Source organism: Grampus griseus, assembly GCF_964374135.1.
Source record: "Grampus griseus genome assembly, chromosome: 17".
Taxonomy (NCBI): Eukaryota; Metazoa; Chordata; class Mammalia; order Artiodactyla; family Delphinidae; genus Grampus; species Grampus griseus.
In genome coordinates this window covers 34,919,558-34,943,022 of record NC_139011.1, presented here as the reverse complement: position 1 = coordinate 34,943,022, position 23,465 = coordinate 34,919,558, and the positions used below count along the sequence as shown (strand labels likewise).

Genomic DNA, 23,465 nt, shown 5'->3' with positions numbered 1-23,465 from the left:
TTTCTTCAGGTTTCATAGCTGGCTTGGCATCTTCCTTACTTAAAGATGATATCTGTACAAAGAATTGATTCATGGTTTCTTCTTGCATGGTTTCATCTTTTCCCTGTAAATCTTTGGTGATATTTATTTTGATGGAAGTCGTGGAGAAGGGATCTGACTTAACTTGTTAATTTTTTTCTATATGGCTACCTATTTAATCCAACATCATGATTAGAGTCCATCTTTTTCTGACTGACCTGAAATGACACCTTCATCATAGATTAAATTCTCCTGTGGGTGAATTTTTTGTTGACTGATTTATGGTTTGTCCAAAGAAATGAGCCTTTTTGAGAGTCTGACTCATGAGTGAAGACCACTGGCACCCAGAAACATTTCCAGGACGGTGAAGTTGGAATTTTCTCTCGTCTCCGCTTGGCTCCCCTTCCACACTCACCTGCCTTTTTGTTATTGGTTGCAGATATCTGAGAAATACGGGCTGCCCGTGGAAAAGATAACAAAGCTTTACAAGAAAAGCAAAAAAGGGTAAGAAAGAAACGGAACTTAAATTGATTTCCCAATCAGATATGTCTATACAGTGCCTTTAAAAAAAAACAAGATGGTGCCCGTCTTTCGTTAGCTCTGTTGTCTGCCTTTTATAAAAATCTGTCATCCTTCCAAAGGCGTGCTGAGCAGCTTACGTGTGCCATGCATTTTGAAGACCTTTAATGAGAGAGAGTGGGGGGTGAGAGTGCATTGTCATGACGTCAGCTGAGATGCCCCCCTCCAATGACAGGATCAGTGGGTAGAATAGAGGGGTCTGGAAGTGGTGAGAGTGGCCCTGGGGACAGTGGCAAGGTCGCCCTTCTGCAGAGAGCAGAGTTTATAGGGAATCACGTGCTGCTCTTGGGGCTGGTTTCAGGGCAGCACGGTAGGAATACAAAGGATTCAGGGCATAGAGGATTCTTCTGAGGTCATTACTAACATAATGATCGAAATGATTACTGGACCTGCTTGTTCTCACTGTTAAGAACAACAGCTCTCACTTATCTGGTGCTCAGTAGGTCCTGGGTCCCCTGCTAAGTGCTTTATGTGTATTGTTCTGCTGTTCCTCACCACTCAGTGAGGTAGATTCTTATCCATAATTTATTGCTGATGGAGGCTAAGCAACTTGCCCAAAGTCTCATGTTCAGTAGGTGAGGCGCAGATTTAACCCAGGTCCGTGGCCCCAAAGCCCTAGTGTTTAGCTCGCACATCTGCTGTCTCCAGCCCTCCCAGGGCCTCCTGTGTATGAGGCTCCAAGTTTAGTTGCCACGGAGCTGGATTTAGTGCCAGGAGAGGGTCTCCATTAGAGTCAGCTTCTGGAGCTATCTTCTTACAAAAAGCAGAAAATAGGTCTTTAAACTCTTCTCTGGGCCTCTTTCATAAAGGAAATTGATTATCTGGGATACTCGGGCTTTTTGAGTGATGTGGTCTCTCGGTTAATTTGGAGCCAAGCAGGAAACCCTTTCCACTTGAGCCCTGGTTGAAAAGCTCACTAAAATGCATGTTACAGTTCTTTCCAAAGTCAGTGCAAGAGGCTGAGTGTATTCCTTCGCTGGTGAGATTTGAGCGGTGTCTCAAGGTCTCACGTTGAGCAGAAACCCTCAGTGTCGACGCACATGCCGATGGTAACATTTCACTTCCACTGAGCCCTGTCTCAGGCCCTGGGCTAAATACTTTAATCCTAACAACCACCGTCTAAAGCAGGGTTGTTATTCTTATTTTTGCGGAAAGGCTAAACAACTTGCCTGATGACACATAGCTGTAAAATGAGAGTCAGTTCTCAAACCAAGATCTGTCTGACTTCAGAGAAGGGGATTGGTTAAAGGACTTCTAAATCACAGACAGGCCCTGGAAGTTGTTGGTTTTCTTAAAACCAAACCCAACACAGATGGTTAACCAAGGAGTAGGTCACGTGGTAAAAGTATGAACTTCAGAGTGAGGCAAAGCCTAGCTCAGCAGTGAGGCAGCTGAGTGAACCTGGGGACACGATCTCACCTTGCTGAGCTCAGGTTTCTCATTTGCACCGTGGTGATGACCGCACCTGCCTTCAAGGTTGCCCTGAGGACTGAACACAAGGTCTCCAAAACACTGGAACACACTACATGCTTGAGGAAGGGTACCTGCAGCTCTTGTTTATTTTCCTCTTCTCCTAAGTGTGGAGTACTTTTTTAAAATGCATTTTCAAGAGGCAATATGGTTTAATGAAAATAGTTCGGGGACCTGGCCCTGTCAATAGCTAACTTTGTGATTTCAGGCTCTGTTAACTTCTGGGCTGTACTTTACCAATCTAGAAAGCAAAAGGTTTGGGTTGAATGAGCTCTGAAATCCTGTTTCATAAGGAGTTAGTTCTGAGAAAGCGAGGTTTTGCTTTCCTCAAAGTGGCTTCTGGGGGCCAGTTTGGGGGCCGCTGCAGAGTGGGAGCCTGTCTCCTCTCCCCTCCAGCCCCCGCCCCCCTCCCTGGCCTCCCTTGCAAAAGCATGGCTGAGGGAGCCCCCAGCCGGGAGCCTGCCCTTGCACTGAGCGCCTTGGTCATGGCATCTCTGTTCCCCCATCCCCGGCAGCATCCTGGTGAACATGGACGACAACATCATCGAGCACTACTCGAATGAGGACACCTTCATCCTCAACATGGAGAGCACGGTGGAGGGCTTCAAGATCACGCTCATGGAGATCTGAGCCCTGCTCCGGGCAGCAGCCCTCAGGGCCTTTCTCCCCGGGGCAGCCGGAAGCCCGGGCCCTGCAGACCCACCCAGCCCATCTCACAACTGCTGTTACACGACCGCGCTGGGGAGCGGGCCGAGGCCTGAAGCCCCGTGTTTGTTTGGTCCGTGCGTTTGGTCCGCCCGCCGGCTCCTGCCATGGAGCCGCAGCCCAAGCGCCTCGGGAAAGGGCCTTGCGCCTGTTGGATCCTTATTTATTGTCCACCTTTCTCTGGAGCCCAGGGCCCAGGCCCGCCAGGGCTCTGCAGGTCACTGCTGGCTCCAGGTGCCACCGTCCAGAGCCCTCCCCTTCAATCCATTCATCCCGAAGGGCCTGAGGATGCTCGCCCCTGCCGTCTCACCTCCTTACGTCTCCTGAGTGGACGGACAGAACGAGCCATTTCCTTCATCAGAGGTCGGGGGAGAGGCGGACGCCCCTTCCTGGTGAGAAACCTTCAGGCTGCTCGGAGACGGTCATCTCGCCCATACCCCCAGGGGTTCCCAGTGAGTGGCCAGCAGGCCGTGTACAGGAAGACATTCAGCCACTGTGTAATTAGTAAGTAACCTAGAAGGTGTGCCTGGCTACCCGTGTACATAGTGTTTATAATATGGCAATAATATATTCTACCTGTGCTATGTGGGCATGTTTACTGCCACTGGCCGGGGGAGGCACATACCTGGAGACCCTGCTTTCTCTAAGAGGCTTCTGCCTCTGTGCTGTTCAGGAGACGCGCTGGGCGACGGAAGTGGCCTTTGGGGTGTCGGGTGACTGCGGTGAGCGCCGAGACAGCTACTCCCGTGGGCACGCGCGGGGCCTCGGTCCCTGTCCGCAGAGGGCGCCCTGTTCCCTTTCCACGGGCACTGCTCGCCCCGGAGGCCACTGAGTTTATCTCACGGCGATGCGCTTTGCCTGACCCTCCCTCTGAGCTGTCTCGTGGCAAAGGTGAGATTGTCTGAGGCCCCAGCTCCTCCTGCTTTGGTGTCGGCACCGCCTGAACTTTCTGGAGAGACCGCAGGGGGGTTGCCACTAGGGCCCCGTCTCTTGGGCCCGCTGCAGAACTCCTTGGCTATCGTGAGGATCCTGGCCACTGCGAGTGCCTCGCAGTTTACAAGCTCGTCCTTCATCACAAGTGGCCCCCTTAAAGCCCAACTGTGGTCCCGAGAGCGAGGCCGACAGTTCAGCTCTGGGTCTCCAGGCCACCGCGGCCTCCCGGGGCTCAGCCGGCACGGGAGAGGCCGTGCTCCGCCGCCTCTGCTCCCAGATGCTGGATGTGGAGGGAGCAAGCGAGGATGCCCCGAGAGCCCTGGCTCTTCGGAAAGCAGCGTCCAGAGGAAGACGGAGAGGCGGTTTGCCCTTCTGCTGGCTGCCCTAGCAGATGAAAAGAAACGCTTCCCCAAGCGATCACGATGTCATGGACCGGCCAGGCCACAGCTCTCCTTGAGGGGACAGGAACGTGGTCTAGGGGTCTGTGTTCACCTTTGTGGGTTGAAGCGCTAGCTTTCTACTAGCGAGGACACCCTCCACCCAAGGTCCCAGGTCTAGGACAGGTTCTCTGTAAGGACCCATTTGTTTGTAAAGCACTTTGATGTCTTACCTGGGGGCTTTCTCTTCAAGGGCTCCCTGCCCTCCCACCCCATTGCCCCTGAGGCCCAGAGCTGGACGGAAGGGCTGCCTCCAGTCCAGCTGTTTGTCCTGGAGGCTGCAGAGGACTTGAATGGAATGGTGGGCAGGTGCAGAGCCTAGGAAGATCTCTGGGTGTGGTGAGCAGGCACCTTTCCGTGTCTTCTGGACACATCACCCCTCTCCGTGGTGCCAAAGGTTACATCCTGGATTCACCTCTGCTCCAGTCTGTCGCCGCCTCCTCCACTCTGTGACTGCCATGCCCTGGACCGGCATCTTGGGGAACCTCCTGGGTACTAGTGGGGCTCACTGTTGGGAGTGCATGAGGTACAGTGCGCCTCCCATGCTCCTTGCCTGAGGGCTGGTTCCAGACGTGATCGGCAGATGTAATGGCGAATACTACTGGGCCGGGGCACAGCACTCCAGAATAGGAAAAAGAGAAAATCTTTGGCAACCTGACACGGGTTACCAAGCCTTCTCTCTCCAGCCTCTGTGGGAAAAAATGTTGGCTAATCCTGCCCTAGGCAGCAGATGAATCAAAGAGGCTTTTGCCTTTGTCCCAGGTCCCTGGGCAATGATCGCGGTGACCACTGCCAGAACAAAGCATATGAGCTCAGTGCCAGCAAAGGGTGGTGCAGAGTGTCCCCTCGCATTTGATCTGTCCCCATCTTACCGTGTCCCCTCTGCGTCCTTGGTGTGCCCATGGCTTAGCTTCGATGTGGCCTTCACTATGTATATGAGCAGAGCTTTGATGAGCAAAATTGTCCAAGAAACACACTCCAGAGAGATAGGAAAACTTGCCTCCTCTTCTTTTTTTGTCCCTTAATAAATAAGCTTTAAAGAAAAAATTCACGTAAGACGAGGGACATGTGAAACAAGTGTTTTTCTTATACTTACCCAAATTGCTTAGACTTTATGGGTGTTTAGGAATTGGGTCCAACAGAAAAATGCAGTCGGGTATCATCTTGGAATTGGATCCTAAAAGACTAAGGCACGTCCCAGCCCAGAAACTTAAGAAGCATGAACTGAATCAAACATTTCATTTTCCTTCTTATTTAAAATTACGCAAATGCAACAGAAGCAGAGGGCTTGTGCCAAATTCTAAAAACAGCCCTTTCTTAAAGACAAGCAAGGAAGACTGCTAGATGGACAATTTGCTCTCGTGTTTAAAAAAAAAAAAAAAGGCAAATGTAACTTAATAGTTTTGTAAATGGGAGAGGGGGAATCTATAAACTATAAATACAGTTATTTTATTTTTTGTACATTTTTAAGAAGAAAAAAATAAATATTCCTAACAACTCAAATGTCTGGTGTTCTCGGTGAGGTTGGTATTGGGGCTCTTTGCCTGACTGGAAAGAAGCCTCTGTGTGAGCGGGGAAGGTTCTAGGCTCCCCTTGGGCACCTCAGGCCCTGGGCTCCAACAAGCAGACGTTTCCTCTTCTGGTTGCTTTGTTGTGCCCAACCCCAAGGTTAAATGAGAAGAGGGCTGAAGACATCACGAGGCCTTTGGTGTGACCATGACAGGCCACCAGCATGGCTATTCTTCCAGTTCCCAGGGCAGGGAGTAGGCTCTGTCCATCTGCATTCCTCACGCCCAGCTCCCTCACCGCCACTTAAATGTACCACCAGAGCTTTCCCGTCCCTTAGTTCATCTCGCCCCCCTCTCCACAGAGACTAAAACCACGTGGCTGAAACGCCAACCTCATCATGACAGTCTCTTGCCCTGGAACCCACAGCCTCGCTAGTATCTGTCAGCTCAAATCCCAGTATTTCTTTTTTTTTTTTTTTTAAGTGTGGTGTGCTAATTCCCATGGAACAAACTCTGATCACTGGGAAACTGAATATGGGAGGGAGAAAGTAAGTATCCCTGACCCCTTCTTCCTCTTTTCCATGGACAATTCCAACCTTACAGCCACATGGCTCATCTGAAGAAGCCCTGTAGGGCCAAGCAGATGCTTCTGCTGAAGGATTTCCTTTTTTTTTAACATCTTCATTGGAGTATAACTGCTTTACAATGGTGTGTTAGTTTCTGCTTTACAGCACAGTGAATCAGTTATACATATGTTCCCATATCTCTTCCCTCTGGCATCTCCCTCCCTCCCACCCACCCCTCTAGGTGGTCACAAAGCACCGAGCTGATCTCCCTCTGCTATGCGGCTGCTTCCCACTAGCTAGCTGTTTTACGTTTGGTAGTGTATATATGTCCATGCCACTCTCTCACTTTGTCACAGCTTACCCTTCCCCCTTCCCGTGTCCTCTTACCCCTAGGTTCTTCATGACCGTTTTGGTTTTTTTTTCTTAGATTCCATATGTATGTGTTAGCATACGGTATTTGTTTTTCTCTTTCTGACTTACTTCACTCTGTATTCAAATCCCAGTACTTCTCGGCATTTCCTCAGTGGCCACGCACACTCCTTCAGCCATCCTCCACGATTAGCTCCCGAGAGCCTCTCTGTTCCAAACAAGGAGCGCGTCTGTGTTCTTCCACCTGTCTGTCTGTCCACGTCCACAGCTTTCAAATCTTGGCTAAAAATTCGCCAGGGAAAGCTTTCTCTGACCAACTTTGACCCCCTTGGCATCCTCGGCAGCCTCCGTGCTTGGACCAGTGGGCAGCAAAGAGGTCAGGAGAAGTGCTCGTCGAGGAGGCTTCTGGAGAGATCCTGGGATTAGAAATGGGCCAAAGGCCTCTTTGCCACGATCCGTGTTCCGCAGTCTCAGTAGGAGGTCTGAATGTATTCCCCACAGGCCCGAGGACGTCCTGCCGGGCATGCACTGGTCTCCACATCTCCCCTGAGGCAGTCCTCCCTTGACCCATTGCAGCCATAGTCCTGCTGTGAACTCTGCTCCCCATGTGTGCCCCCCACACACACACCCCACCTCCCTGTACTGGGACTCCGGGTAGGTAAAGCTGTCAGGGCCACAGGGTCAAGTACCAGCTCCTGCCTTCACCGCCATGCCAGCTCAGCTCAGTTACTATGGACCGGGCATCGTGCCCGGTGCTGGGGAATAAGAGGCACATTAGATGCAGTCCATCCTCAGAGGCTGCAATGTGCCCAGTGATAACAGCCTGGCATCGTCAGCACCGGGATAGGGGTTCACTCTGGGAGAGCCAGGGCTTAGCAGTCACCCCAGTCCTAAGGCATACAATCCCCTCTTACCCTTAGACTTTCACAATGTGATGAGGTCACCAAACGCTAATCTCACTTTAGGAAGGCTGCCAACTCGAGTGTCTGAGCCCCTGTATCTCTGAGGGTCAGTGGCACATTAACACCCAGGGCAGCAAATGCCCAGGACCTACCTGAGCCCTGGACATGTGGTCATCATTCAAGTGTAGAGAAATCTATTTGCAATGAATATACCATTGGTTAGACCCTTGGCGTGGACATCTTTTCACTCTGCAACAATCTTTCTACTTTAGGTGGATCTGACTGATACTCTACTGCCTTGGAAAATACAGGGCTCAATTTTCTTTCTTTTGTTTCTTCAGCCACCTTAAAAAAAAAAAAAAAAAAAAATTTCAGGGAAGTGAACGCATACTCCTGACAAAGATAAGAGAGGCCTGCGTGAAGCATCTCCATTTCTTCCAAAGGGAGCTCTCGTGACCTCCCCCTGCCTCGACTGAGAAAGCAGGCAGATTCTTCCTCACCTGGCCTATGCCTGCCCCGCCCCCCCATGCCTGAACTAGGCTGTCAGGGGGTCCAGAGCTGGGTTGGGACAGTACCCTGAAAATAGGAGCCTCAGGCTTGCAAACGTGCTGGAAATTAACAGGTTCCCCTCCAACAGGTGTGCGAGTGAAGAGCCTCCTGATCAGGTTGGAGGGTCGCAGCCACCTCCTTACCATCACTGCCGTGAGTGACACGGCATTACGCATGCTCAGTTCTCACGGGCCTCAGGGCCACTGCTGGTCTACAGAGAGAAACTGTGAGGTACAAAAAGACTCCCCTCCAGGCCAACTCAGCTCCTACATGAGGTCTGGTTGGCCCATGAGACACCTACCGTAGCTGACATTCAGCCCCTTCTTCCTACATTCATGGCCTCTGTGCTGGAGGCAAGGCCAAGGACAGCAGCAACAAGCACCTTGATCTGAATTGGCTTTGAGGCCATGGGCTCTGTATCATGTCAGTTTTCCTACAGACTCTTCTCCAGCCTGAGAGGCCCTGAGAGGGGAGAGGGGCATGTTAATTTCCCACTGAAGAGGAACTTGCCTCAGTTTCTCCTTCTGGTGCACCTAATGTTAAGACTAGAATTTATAGCTCCAGTTGTGAGGAAGGAGAGGAGGTAAGAAAGGGAAGGCCATGAGGGGAAAGTTAGCCCACATGTAGACCAAGGATGCTTCCGGACACGGCTTGGGGTCCAGCAGACCCTCTCATCCCCGCTTTCACAAACCCTGCTTCCTTGTGCCTGGAGAGCAGAAACCACACCCAGGAGGTGGCCAGCACAGCATCTGGGCCCTCACTCGGGCACAGATTCAGCTGGAGCAGCAGTTTAGGCATGGAAACCTCATGTCCCAGACCATCATATTAAATCAGCAACATTCTTGAATGCCAAGCTAGAGTAACACAAAAGTCACCTGATATAGGACCCACTCCACGGGGAGGGATTCATAAATTACTAAATTCACTTGTGCAAAGTGCCCCCAGGGCATATCAATGGGATGGGACTGCGCCCTTAACACCCCTTCCCCACCCTAAACAAGGATATGAACAGTCGACCACTCTATCATCCTTCACGTCGTAAGCCACTTTATTCCAGTCCCTTGAACATCACAGGCTGGCCTGATTTCAGACAGAACAGACTCCATTTCCAGAGGTCCCTCAACACAGCAATGACAATGAACAGCCCAGCACAGGAGTGACATAAGCTTTTAGGCATTCAGCCTTCTGGGTGCTGTCAAGTCCCTTGGCCACACTCGAGTGCATTGGATCAGACATACAAAGGTCTTCCTGGGAAGGAGGAGAATGAGAAAACAACCCTCAAGAAAATACAGACAGGGTCAATGGCAGGCAAGGACGAGGACTAGTTTCCGCTTTGTTTTCTTAACAGCTGGAGACACACTCCCCTGCATCTCACTCCAGCTCTAGGTTCTAGGGAACGGAGTGCGTCTGGCTCAGTAAGATGTCATGACTGAGGACAGAGCCCAGGCAGGCTTTCCCCAACATTAACTGACTCCGCCATCTAAGGAGAACTAAAGGAGGAATTAGGTCTTCAATCAAGAGCGGGAGAAAGTGGGAGGCAGCTCCTGAACATCACCTACAGAGGTGCCGGGTCCCCTTGCCACTGTGCACGCCGCGTCTTAGGTTAATTCCCTAGTTTTCAAAACCAGATTTTACCACTTGGCCAATGGAGGGACTCAGCACGTCTCACAGTGTAGAACCACTATAAAAAAAACTGACACGCAGAGGAAGATGAAGATTATTTTACTGAGTCCAGGTCTCAAAATTTCACCCTGCCACGTTGGTTCGTTTTGGTCAACCATACAAATTCAGATTTTTACTGTCAGTTTAAATGGAATCGCGTAATACTCAGGAATCTAGAGGTTAGAAATGGGCTCAGCATCATTTTCCTCATGGTTATAAGTTTATCTTTCTGTGGTTCATGGTCTACAGGAAGTAGCTTGGCCGCAGCCAAGGAGACCTCTCTGCCTTCTCTTGGGGCAGGGTCTCCCCGTCTACATCCTTGAGTGTTTGGACTTCCCCATACCTACTGCTTGTGAAAATATGACTTACCTGTGACCAGCAACTTGTACTCTTACCTTTCAATTCAAATTAGGATGTATGAGGTCATCAGACCAAACTGCAACTCAAATTTGTACTGTCACTTCTGTAAATAGAAATTTGCATTCAGAGAACACGATGATGCAAGATACTTTCGGATTCCCAAGGGTGGGCCTTGGAAATCACAGACACACTTGCCTATGCCTTCTTCAGGATGAACCAGGTGATGCCCAGCCTCTAACCTCTGACTCTTTTCAGGGCCACTAGAGGCGTGGAAAAGTCAACATTCCAGCTATGGCTTCCTAACCATCCATGTGGATTAAAGCACTGGGAAGTCCCGAGAATTTATGCTATTTGGGGTGGGGGTGGGAACAGCTACAGAATATTATCTGCTCAGAAAAGCACCGCACCTCTGATCCAGGACTGTCAACGGCCTGCTGGGCTGGGTGGGCAAACCCACATCTCTAATAAATATGAACCTTCTGGTGCTCCAGTTGACACATCCCACTCAAACTTGCCCCACTTCTATTGCCTAGGCACTACCACTGGAAAAGCATTCAAAATTAAGGTTGGGCCCTGGTCATGGTTACTTTGTACTTTTCTGGAATATATAAAATATACCTGTTGATTGGTGCATTTGTGCAAAGACGGATATGACTTTAAAATAAGACATAGACATTCATTATAGCTGGCTTACTTCACAACAAGCTACTAAAAACAGTCTCCTGTAATAAGATTGTATTAGTGCTCACTAAACATGCATTTCATTTAAACAAGGCAAAACACTTAATTTCGTCTGTAATACCCAGTATTTTATATACAGCGATCTTTTTTTTTTTTTTAAACTACAATAGGCAACAAGATGGGTCTGGCTTTGAAATATAAATTACCATTTGTGTTTAATTTCCAGAGAAACTCATCTTAGCTCAACTAGTGTAAACCTGGGAAGAAATAGCTGAGCCATCTTTTTCCTCTCCTCTATGAATTTACCTTGAAATGTTCACAGCTTAGAAACTAAAGCCTGCTGGGGAAGAGGATGGGGTGGGCCTCCAGGCGGGAATCCCCCAGGCCCCTTTAATAGCCTGGCCCTGGAGGATTCCTGGTCCCTGGGCAATCGAGCATCTGGTGCCACCACCCCTAGGGCATGTGTCACTCCAGACCCAGGTGGGGAATTTTGTTTTCCAAACAGGGCCCTTAAGCTTGCAATAGAATCACTGGACTGGATTGTTTTCTCTTCTCTTCTCTTGCCTCCCCCAGTCTTCGGTTTTAGAACACAGACTTTCGAATCAAAGGGAAAGTAATAATAATAACGATGAAAAATCGTCAGAACAACGAACACCACAAAGTCTGTGCACGGCAGCACTGTTCATGCTCTCCACAAGCGCGGGGGGCTCTAGACATTCCCATGAAGCGTCCACGACAAAAGAAGCTGCAGGCGGCACGGAGGGAGGTGCATCCGACCACACGAGGAACAGCATCACCGTCAATATTGTTTGGCAAAAAAAAAAATTTTTTTTGTTAAAAAGTAAACTCCAAAGGGAACACAAGCAGCTCTACAGTTGGTGGGGCTTCCGGCTCAGAAGTGGCCGGCGCTGCTGGGGTCGCACTGCAGGAGGCGCACTATGGACGGGTCGCTCTTGGCCCCTCGGATGAACTCTTCCAGGGAGAGTTTTCCTAGAAAGCAAGAGGACCGGTGAGTGGCGGCTGGCGGCCGCTGCACAGACGTAGGCTTCCCGCTGTACCTTGGAGCCGGCGGCGGCGGCGGCCCACCTCTTCCCGGGGTCTCACACCTGCCGTGAGGCCCACCTTCCGTCTCTCCGAGCCGAGACCCCGGGGCTCGTTGAGCATCGCACAGTGCAGCACGCGGCCTCCTGAGAGCTCTGTGTGCACGGCCCTGGGCTGCGGGGCTGCTGGGTGGCCGCGACGTGGGCCCTGCCCTCGTGGCCCCTCCAGCTACAGGTGCCCCGGAGGGACTCAGATAGCGCCTTTCAGAGACTGAGCTGGGCTCCTGCAGCACCAAGGCCGTCCCCACGGGCTCACTGGGCCCTCTGGGCTCCTCAGGGTCACTTGGCTACACCTACATTTGCATGTGGGCAGAGGGGCCCGAAGAAACATCTGGGGAGAGGGCTCCTTCTTTGGGCCAAGGTGTGAGGATGGCTGCCCTTCCATCCAGGCGAGGGCTGTGTGCTCCAAGAAGCAGAGAGGTGCCGCGGGGGTCCCTCCCGTCAATCAGGGCACTTTCCTCCTACCTCAATGGGCTGGACGGGGGAGACTGGCTGCCTGGGATTCCACTCCTCCTCGATGTCTTTCTCCTTCTTGCCCAAGCTAGAGTATGTATCAATTCCCTTCGGGAAGTTTCCTCGGTCATATTGTTGGTGGGGAGGCAAAGCTTCCCCCGCTTTCTTGTTGCGGCAGGGTAAACCCTGCATTCAGCGTATGTATCCGCTCGGGCTAACTACCCGCGTGCTCCCGGATTGGCTTCCCAGCTAACCTGCTGGGGGCCCAGACTTTTCTCTTCAAGTCAGCGCCAGGGGTTAGATGCAAAGAGCTTCTCCAAGAGGAATCTAACAGCGGGAGGGTCTAGATGAGGACTGTGCTTCGGTGTGGCATCCCGCCTTGGGGTCCAGAAGCCCTGAGCCAAAGCACCAAGTCTCCTGGTTGGGTGGAGCCTGACCCCTTGCAGACTGAAAGCCCCTCCCAGTACGGCTCCCACGCCAACCCACTCCCCACCCCCGCCCTTTTTTTTTTTTTAAAAAACCCAAGGCTTTCCCTTAGGAAAGCACAGGACTTTTAGCAACGAGATGCATTTGGGGAATGCTGACCCCGTCAGGGCTCTGTGACCCCATTGTGGCCGAGTCCCAGAGCACAGGGTCTCATTTCTCGCAGTGAGCGTTCGATCCTGCAGTGTTTGGATCTTCTCCCATCTTTCAGCCCTATTCTGAAGAGGAGGCTGGGCCTTGGGCAGCAGACAAGCCCACCTGTGCTCCCCTGGAGCATCAGCAAAATGTGCAGTTTAATGTCAGTGAGTTTACTATTCTATTAAAAGAATCCCATATGTTTAGTCTTTGCAAAACAAACTATTCGCTGTGAATCAAGGCACATAGAGAAACAGGATGTAACGGCACCTTTGTGGAGAAACAAAGCAAACAGATTGGCCTGTACCCTGCAAACCTGGATTCTCAGGCAGCTGGTGCCCCAGAGGGCATAGGGATAGAAACTGAGGCTCGCTCTGCGACAAAGCCTTCCGCCGGGGGTATATGACTGCATTTGCTCATCACTGACAAGAACTGCTGGGGATGCCCAGCAGAACAGGCAAGCTGGAAATAAAAGCAAGAGCTATAGATGACTCAGGGCTTATTATGGACCAAGCTCTGTGTTAGCACTTTAAACTCAGATATTACATCTAACTAGGGCTGCCAGATTTAGCAAATAAAATACAGGATGCCCAGCTAACTTTCAGTTTCAAATAAACAACAATTTTTTAAGTATGTCCCAAATATTGAATAGGGCATACTTATATTGAAAAGTCATTTGTTATTTGTCCAAAAATTAAATTTAATGGTGCCTCCTGTATTCTGTCTGGCAATCCAACATCTAAAATCCACTGTTCTTGAGTTTGAAATCCATCTCTCCTTTCATTTTGGTTTGCTCTGCATCCCCTTGTTGGATTTGAATTGTGGGCGCCTCCCTCAGGGTGGAATCTGCTGGCCACCTCACCCGCCAACAGCTGAGGGGTCCCACTTGGCTCCAGGAAACCCAACACCTTGGAGCATGCACACGAAACCCCAACAAAACCCCCTGGGCAGGCTGGGGTGAAAGCTACTAGGGTCTGGGTGCATAACAAGCCCCTCCCCACTTTCTGATTCGCTGGCCTGCAGGATCCAGCCTCCATCTTCCCCCTACAGGGAGAAAGCAGGATAAGCCACTTTCACAAAGGGCCTCGAGCCAGGTCCTTATGGCCAATATCTTGACCTCTAGTGGAATTTCCCTGCCCGGACACCCCAGCCCCTCCAGCAGCCCCGCCTCTGAGCAAAGCAAAGCAAAGCAAAGCAGCCATGGCCTCCTACCGTCTCTATTGGTGTCCATCTGGCGGAAGATCTTTTCTGTCCTCTTCTCTGGGGTCGACTCATCTTCAGGCATTTTCATTACAGAGGAGACCATCTTATAGATTGCCTGGGGACAGAAGCAACATGGCGTGAGACAGAAACATGGTTTGTTTTCGCACACAATGGCCCTATTATTAAACCTCCCAAATACAGGGTTGAAGGGAATGCCTCCCATCACACAGCGACCCAGCTCTGCTCCTGACCATCTGTTGTCGTAGAAGAGAGACGTGCAGTTGCTGGTGAGAGCAGCCAGGCCAGCAGAGCTTGTCCAGCGGCAAGAACCTTCAGGAGCGACAACTGGCAGGAAGATCCACTAGGCCCCCCGTGTCTCTAACTTATGTGCTTATGAATCCCCTGGGAATCTTGTGAAAACGCAGCAGCTGATTGAGTAGGGTGGGCTGGGAAGATGGGGGGCTTGAGAGTCTGCATTTCTAATGAGGTGCCTGTGTGCTGCTGCTGCTGTTCTGAGGTCCCTGCTCTCAGGCTGTAGGTGACATTCCTCCGGCCAGAGACAGGTCAGGGTCTACTGTGGTCTCTCCCTGGGTCCCTCAAGGGTGACAAACACTGATGGTCTGTAAGGGCCTGCCCGCCTCTTCTCCTGGGCAGACATTACCAATCCATCCCAGTGCTCTTTCTCCTTGGATGTGGCAATCGTCTCACATTCCTTCTCAGCAAGCTGCCAGGTATCCCCGGGATGGGAACAATCTGCCATCCAAGTTTTGGAAGAAATAAGTATAAAGTCTCAGCTTGAGATCAGCTGGGTACATCAGAAATCTGATGGGCAAAAGAGGGTTCTACTGAAAAGGTTCTGTGAACAGTACTGAAACTATCTCCCCTACCGTGGACCCCCCATGGTACCCAGTAAGCGCCTGGAAGGCCTCAGCGGTCAAATGTTGTTTTTATTTTGGAAGCATAATGTAAAGTCATTGTTTTTATCCCCAGACCATGGTTCTGGTACTCAGATTCACTTGGGGAAAATTAGCCCTGGGAAGGAGTTTTAGAAAAAGTAGATTTTGCCAGAGGGTGGGCGGAGGAATCTGGAAAGTTCTGGAACTTGGGATGTAGTGGAAGGAGAGAAAGGAAGGCAGCTGAAGGAAAGTAGTCTCCAAAGGGGAAATGTGGAAACAAAAAGGGTTGCAAAAAGAGATAAAGGCTTAACTTCTCCACTTTACAGTCTCGTTCAGGATCAACTCTGCCTCAAGTTCCTAAAATATTCTGGAGAAATGGGGGTAAATATTATAATCTCCATTGATAAAATAGGAGTGAAAAATGGACTCACACAGTGTGTTGACTCTTGGGCTGATCCCACCCCATTAGGGACCCCTCAGGCCAGGCTCCCCAATCTGACTTGAACCCACCCAGAGTCCTCGCTGAACTGGAGCTGCCTCCACGGTGATTCTGTCTGGGAGGAAGGGCAAACTGGGAGTCATGGCTCTGTCTGGGATGATGGGTGTCACTGGGGTAAGTAAGCTTGGCCACAGTCAGCTGTCCCAAGAGACGTTCACTGAAGTGTGCTCCAGAGGCGAGAGGTGAGCCATACTCTGTCTTCCTCCTGGATCCCTATTGCCGTCCCCTCCAGCCCAGGACTACACTACCACCTGTGCTGGGGTTATAGCGCCATGCGCCAAGCCGCTGGGGACACCTGACTCCTTGGGGGAGCTAGAAAAGGCCAGAGAGTTAGAGACTTTTTTACAAATGGGAAACAGAGGTGCTGAACTTCCAGGGCCACGTGAGTATTTAGTAACAAGAGTGGAAAGCAGGACACTCTCCACACCACCATGTTTTGAGGTCCAGCGCCCTCTCCTCAGCTTTCTCTGCTCCGACACGGAAGCTTTTCTGTAACTCTTGACTCAAAGAGGAATCGGCGGCACCAACTGATGAACACACACACACACACACACACACACACACACACACACACACACACCCCTCACACGGATTTCAGACTTACACAATCTAAATATTTTGTGAATTCACAAGCCCAGGAATCTTAGAACAACAACAACAAAACAGTATCTAGATATCAGCGGCCCACTAAATCACAAGTACACCTCTTTAAAGGTTTAAGAGCTGGTACATTTCAGGAGTTGTACAGGTGATGTGGGAGGGGCATTTATGGACAAATAATAAGTTTACTTTGGCTAGAAGTCTTAAGGATGCTGTGTAATCAACCTTCTTTGGGGCTGCGTTGCTCCTTCCCCAAATCTGTTCTGGCCTCGGTAAGGTCCCATAGTAGCAAGTAAAACCCACTGGTCTGGAACACTCCTTGGAACTCTCAGCCTCTAAGAGTTGAGGTTCATGAAATTCTCCTTCTTGGGATTCTGAAGGAAGTCAACTGTGTAATAATCTAGGGATTATTCTCTTAATACTCTGGTTGAACAAATGAACGAAAGACCAAGCAAACAGATGAATGTGTGTTTGAAAACAAGGCTCTTACACCCAACAGAAAGTCTTCAGGCGTTTAGTCTTTAGCTGTTAGACTAAAGGAACAGGGCTGGGGCGGAGAAATGAGGATAGGTTAGTTCAAAACAACAACAACAAAACACCCATAAATAAAAACAAAACAAAAATGAAGAAAGTCAGGATCCCCTTATATGAGGATATTTGCAAACGAGGCTTCCGGAATTGGGCAAGAGATGTAACGTCTGAGTGTACTGAGGGGTTGAGGAGGAAGTGCGAGCACCTTTAAGATGCTCACGTTTCCAGATGGCTCTTTCATAGCACTCAGACTAGACTGTTTTTGTTCATTTGTTTTTGTTTTTGTTTTTTGCGGTACGCAGGCCTCTCAATGTTGTGGCCTCTCCAGTGGCGGAGCACGGGCTCCGGACGCGCAGGCTCAGCAGCCATGGCTCACAGGCCCAGCCGCTCCACGGCATGTGGGATCTTCCCGGACTGGGGCACGAACCCGTGTCCCCTGCATCGGCAGGCAGACTCTCAACCACTGCACCACCAGGGAAGCCCCATTTGTTTGTTTTTAATGTGCATCAGCTCACAGAAAGGGATTAGTGGATTATTTACAAAGCCAGGTCTATGAACATGGGTGGTACTAGAGCAGTGAGCAAAGAGATGAGGTGACAAGCCCCAGGGGTCCCAATGTGAGTAAGTGGGTGACAGCCCTGCAAAACCTCAGTGGGGAATCACCTGTCCCTTTGCCCCTCTCTCATGGCCTCAGCAAGCCAGCACTGATTGTATTAGACCTGGGACTCCACAGCGCAGGGAGAGAAAAGACACAACTCCAGACAGCAATCTGAAACAAATCGTGTCTTTTATTAACCCCAGTTCCCCACACCCCTCCCCCAAATTTAATGGGATTAAACCATGGAGAGGCCAGGCTACTTCCCTACTTTATTTTTAGCAATGTCAATGAGAGGCCCAGCAGGGACATCCTGTTTTTAATTAAACTTGAAGAGCCCTATTCTTGTCTCTGGGTAAATACAACCGCTATGGGACACCCAGGAACCCAGCTCTGGTTCTGCCTTAGGCAGGCTTAGGACAGTACCACCTGCGGCCAGGGGAATTACCAGCTTCCTCTTGACATTATATATGTGATTTTTCTTTTTCCCTCTGAATGAACCACCTCTCGGAATGTTGGAAAGGAAGGGCTCGTGTCTGAACTGATAAACGTTGTGGGATTAACTAAGGGCAGGCACAATTCCAAGAGCTAAAGTTCACTCTTCTCTCTGAAGGAAACCGGACTGGCTTTTCATCAGAAGATATAGGGTCTTCCAACAGGACACCCAAGGCCCCATGACAACCCACCAAGGGTAAAAGAAGTTAAGCAGTATAGGGTTGTTCTTAGATTATCGATAAAGAAAAGCATCCTGCTTAGAAGGATATTACATACCAGGAAAGGAGGGTAGAGAGAGGCCATGAGAATCTTTCTTGGAAATACTCTTAAAATGGGGTCAATATCTATGTATCTAGAACAGCGTAAGCACTTTCTTGTTTAGAGCTAGAAGAATACAGTAAGTCAGTAAACGCATAATGTTCTCCCAAAGTGCTGTAGACACGTTCACAGGCAGGGAGAGGATGGGGGGAGAATAAGGGCCCTACCCCTTTTTCAACCAAAGCAGCTCCGTTCTTATATTAGTTTTCACAGAAGATTTTACTTGAAACTCATTATTGCCCAGGCCCCTGCCCCCACTCATGTTTGTTTGTTTCTTGGTAAACACTCCTACCACCCACCATCCTGTAATCAAGTCAAAGACATCTTTAATCTAACCACCCGTCTCCACGTGCAGGCAGTCAACTAGACCTATCAAATCTGCCTCCTTCATATTTTTCTAAATTTATCATTCTTGCCCATTCCTCAGCCACTGTCTTGTTTCAGGTGAGTGGTGGTACCCATCATTTTTAGATATGGGCAGTTACTATTTATTTCATTCTTATATAAAGTGCTGTGCAAAGATTGCTTCCAACAGCCCCTTCCAAAGATCCCGTTCACTCTCCTAAAAAGACATTCTGGAGCTGCTGTGGTTTAGGACTTCACATTTTAGGGGGCAATACTGAGTTTGTTTTTGGAATGTTTGACTGTGAGGTACCAGTGCAATGTCTTAGTGGAGGTGTCCATTAACAGCTGGACATAGCAGAGGTGAAGATCTAGAGGTACTCTGTTTCTTCATCCATAAAATGGGGCTAATAAGGTTATTGTGAGGATTAAATGAGAAAATGCACATGTACCAGGTTGACTAGTGTCCTGCAAAAGTTCATGTTCACCCAGAACCTGTGAATGTGACCTTATTTGGAAATAGGGTCTTTGCGGATGTCATCAAGTTAAAATGAGATCATACTGGATTTGGGCAGGCCCTAATCCAATGATGTGTTCATACAAGAAGAAGGAAATTTGGACACAGTCACACAGGGAAAATGTCACACGATGACAGAGAGATGTGGGCCCAAAACACCAAGGATCACCAGCCACCACCAGAAGCTAAGAGACAGGCATGGAACAGATCCCCCCAGGAGTCTCTGGAAGGAACCAGCCTTGCCCACACCTTGACTTTGGACTTCTGGCCTCTGGAACTGTGATAGAATAAATTTTTGTTGTTTGAAACTGCCCAGTTTATGGTAATTTGTTACAGCAACCCTAGGAAACTAATACAGTGTGGAAAATACTTAACACTATGCCTGGCCCATACAAGCACTGAGAAGATGACTTCCCAGAACTAATGAAAGGAAAAGAAGGCTGAGGCTGGACCTCTGCTTGGGAATATCCTTGTTTAGGAAACAGGAGAAGGAAGAATAGTCCACAAAGTAGACGGAGGGCACAGCCGAGTGGGGGGCCTTTGGGTAGCAGGCACTCACTTGTGTTGCTAGATGCCTAACTTCAACTCTTAAACGATAATGTGGCTTGTCACGATAATATTAATCCCCTGATAAAAAAGGGATAAGCCAAACACAACTGATAAACAAACACTAAGGTTAGTTCTTAGAGAAAGTCACTAACCTGGGCAACTGCTTTAAAGAATTTTCTCCAGGAGAGAAATCCAAGTTGCATTCTGGGGTAACATCTGTGGTCCACACTCATAACTGAGAATTAGGCAAGGGTCTGCAGCTGGATTCCCAGGGGCCACATCAAGACGGACTAGAAGCTTTCACCACAACACCATCCACCCCCTGCCTTTTTTTTCACCATCAGAAGAGCACAGTATTTCAGGTCTCCAAGGCACATATCACAAGTGACATAGCGTCTACGACACCAATTTAGAAAGATCTTTGGGAGAAAAAAATGCCACTCAGGAAGTGGTTTTAGAAAGGATGTAACCAAGTCTTTCTGGTCCTGATTTTGATCCGTCATGGCACAAATACTCACAAGCTGGTTGTCTGAACTGGTCACAGCTGGTGCTCTTGAGACCAGGTCAGATTAATTTGTGAGTCTGTCTGGTGTTTGTGGACGGCAAACCTTTGCACGGCTAACACCATAGTCTCCCTTCCTCTTCATCTGGTTGCTGTATGGATACATATGCCTTATTCTGATGAGTGAATCAGGAAAAAAAATTCCCATATTGCTAAAAGAAACAAACAAAAAAATGAAGTCTTCTGTGATGCACTGCCAGCATAAGCCCAACCTCCTTCCTTTAGTTTTCATTCATTCAAAGGGTGTGAAAATGTAGACTGAGGGTGTTATGAAGTTTACTCTGCCTTATCAGAAGTGCTAATTAACCTTGAATCACAACTAGGAGGGAGAGTCTGATTCTAAGACAACACGTATTTGAACACCAACTACTTTAAAGCAATCATTACCATCCAAGGAATGAATATGCTAACTAGAAATTATTGCAACCTGGTCATTAAAGTGAGTTCCCTGAGAACTGCTAAAGGCAACACTGTGTTAGCCTATATATTCCTTTCGGAAAGTCTCTAGCAGGACTTGAGAACAAGTCCAGACTGGCTGTGCCCCAAAAGTCCTGCATGAAGTGCACCTATGGGCTCAGGGCAACAGCTCGGAGTTGGGGAATTCCTGGTGCCAACCACATTCTCTCCTGGAAAGGTGATCTTTCTGTTACTTAAATCCCGTAAGCATCAGAGCAGCCCAGAAGTTTTAGCTTATTCCCAGGTGGGATGGTGTTTGGTAGGAAACACAACAGCTGAAGAAGCCTGGGAACTCCTAAAGTCATCTGCACAAGAATATCTCTTCTGTGAGTTCCACCAATTGGAGGTTTAGCTGGGTTACCTCCCTTTGTTTTGTGAACACACATTTATACGACTAGGTAACCTTAACTTAAAACTTAATGGGAAGACTCTGGGAGGGCTCACACCAAGGAGTACTTCCCAGAACTTCTGCTGCCAGTGTCTGAAACAGAGCCACACCCCACCTCTGCAGGACACCCTCCAACATTAGCAGACATTGAGGAGCTGCCAGGGTTCCTATTGAATTTCCTGAACACAGTGGGCCAGCCAGTGGCCGTGGGGTCCAGAGTGGTGCACGAGGAGAGGGAATTAAGAGTGCTGCTTAAAGGAGCTCCAGAGACGGGGGCGAGCCGCGGCGATCAGCAAGGACCCCAGAGATGGGCATGAGACGCTAAGGCTGCTGCTGCCGCCACCAAGAAGCCTGTGTGCGAGCACAGGTCACTGTCCACACCTCCCTTCCGGGGAGCCTGTGCAGCCCGCCACTGCCAGGGTCCCGGGGTCCAGGGACAACTTCCCCGGAAGAATGCACGGGGCACCTCAGGCCTCTGCCGCCGCAGGCTCACCCCGCACTCCATGCCCCTCCCTCCCCCCTGGCCTGAGTGAGCCAGAGCCCACGAATCAGCTGCTCCTTTAACCCTGTCCTGTCTGAGCGAAGAACAGACGCCTTCTGGCGACCTACAAGCAGAGGCGGGGCCAAATCCAAAGCTGAACCCTGGGAGCTGTGCAAACAAAGAAGAGAAAGGGAAATCTCTCCCAGCAGCCTCAAAAGCAGTGGATTAAACATCCACAATCAACCTGATGTACCCTGCATCTGTGGAATACCTGAATAGACAACGAATCATCCCAAATTGTGGAGGTGGACTTTGAGAGGAAGATTTATTATTTTTTTCCCCTTTTCCTCTTTTTGTGATTTGAGCCGTGTGGATGAAAGGCTCTTGGTGCTGCAGCCAGGAGTTAGTGCTGTGCCTCTGAGGTGGGAGAGCCAACTTCAGGACACTGGTCCACAAAAGAACTCGCAGCTCCACGTAATATCAAACGGCGAAAATCTCCCAGAGATCTCCATGTCAACACCAGCACCCAGCTGCACTCAACGACCAGCAAGCCACAGTGCAGGACACCCTATGCCAAACAACTAGCAAGACAGGAACACAACCCCACCCATTAGCAGAGAGGCTGCCTAAAATCATAATAAGGCCACAGACACCCCAAAACACACCACCAGACGTGGACCTGCCCACCAGAAAGACAAGATCCAGCCTCATCCACCAGAACACAGGCACTAGTCCCCTCCACCAGGAAGCCTACATGACCCACTGAACCAACTTTAGCCACTGGGGACAGACACCAAAAACAACAGGAACTACGAACCTGCAACCTGCAAAAAGGAGACCCCAAACACAGTAAGTTAAACAAAATGAGAAGACAGAAAAACACAGCAGATGAAGGAGCAAGGTAAAAACCCAGCAGACCTAACAAATGAAAAGGAAATAGTCAGTCTACCTGAAAAAGAATTCAGAATAATGATAGTAAAGATGATCCAAAATCTTGGAAATAGAATGGAGAAAATACAAGAAACGTTTAACAAGGACCTAGAAGAACTAAAGATGAAACAAACAAAGATGAACAACACAATAAATGACATTAAAAATACTCTAGAGGGATCAATAGCAGAATAACTGAGGCAGAAGAACGGATAAGTGACCTGGAAGATAAAATAGTAGAAATAACTACTGCAGAGCAGAATAAAGAAAAAAGAATGAAAAGAATTGAGGACAGTCTCAGAGGCCTCTGGGACAACATTAAACACACCAACATTCAAATTATAGGGGTCCCAGAAGAGGAAGAGAAAAAGAAAGGGACTGAGAAAATATTTGAAGAGATTATAGTTGAAAACTTCTCTAATATTGGAAAGGAAATAGTTAATAAAGTCCAGGAAGCACAGAGAGTCCCATACAGGATAAATCCAAGGAGAAACACGCCAAGACACATATTAATTAAACTGTCAAAAATTAAATACAAAAAAAACATATTAAAAGCAGCAAGGGAAAAACAACAAATAACACACAAGGGAATCCCCATAAGGTTAACAGCTGATCTGTCAGCAGAAACTCTGCAAGCCAGAAGGGACTGGCAGGACATATTTAAAGTGATGAAGGAGAAAAACGTACAACCAAGATTACTCTATCCAGCAAGGATCTCATTCAGATTTGATGTAGAAATTAAAACCTTTACAGACAAGCAAAAGCTGAGAGAGTTCAGCACCACCAAACCAGCTTTACAACAAATACTAAAGGAACTTCTCTAGGCAAGAAACACAAGACAAGGAAAAGACCTACAATAACAAACCCAAAACAATTAAGAAAATGGGAATAGGAACATACATATCGGTAAGTACCTTAAATGTAAATGGATTAAATGCTCCCACCAAAAGACACAGACTGGCTGAATGGATACAAAAACAAGACCCATATATATGCTGTCTACAAGAAACCCACTTCAGACCTAGGGACACATACAGACTGAAAGTAAGGGGATGGAAAAAGATATTCCATGCAAATGGAAATCAGAAGAAAGCTGGAGTAGCAATTCTCATATCAGACAAAATAGACTTTAAAATAAAGACTATTACAAGAGACAAAGAAGGAAACTACATAATGATCAAGGGATCGATCCA

At 49.0% G+C, this 23,465-nt stretch overlaps 2 protein-coding genes across 5 annotated transcripts in view; one reads left to right on the top strand and one right to left on the bottom strand.

Annotated features, from left to right (window-relative positions):
* The window catches only part of GRHL2 (grainyhead like transcription factor 2), a gene marked incomplete at both ends in the record, with an annotated part of 113,842 nt that extends 111,145 nt beyond the window's left edge, over positions 1-2,697 (top strand). Inside the window, 2 exons of the mRNA XM_082675236.1 lie at positions 458-522; positions 2,583-2,697. Coding sequence (XP_082531362.1) covers positions 458-522; positions 2,583-2,697 — 180 coding nt within the window. The remainder of the gene's footprint in view (positions 1-457; positions 523-2,582) is intronic.
* A 7,045-nt stretch (positions 2,698-9,742) lies between these two features.
* Positions 9,743-23,465, bottom strand: part of NCALD (neurocalcin delta) — a 431,524-nt gene continuing 417,801 nt past the window's right edge. For all 4 annotated transcript variants that reach the window (XM_082675134.1, XM_082675136.1, XM_082675137.1 and 1 more), the window contains 2 exons: positions 14,123-14,228; positions 9,743-11,729 (listed from right to left, as the gene is read on the bottom strand). In XM_082675134.1, coding sequence (XP_082531260.1) covers positions 11,632-11,729; positions 14,123-14,228 — 204 coding nt within the window. In that variant the 3' untranslated portion in view covers positions 9,743-11,631. The remainder of the gene's footprint in view (positions 11,730-14,122; positions 14,229-23,465) is intronic.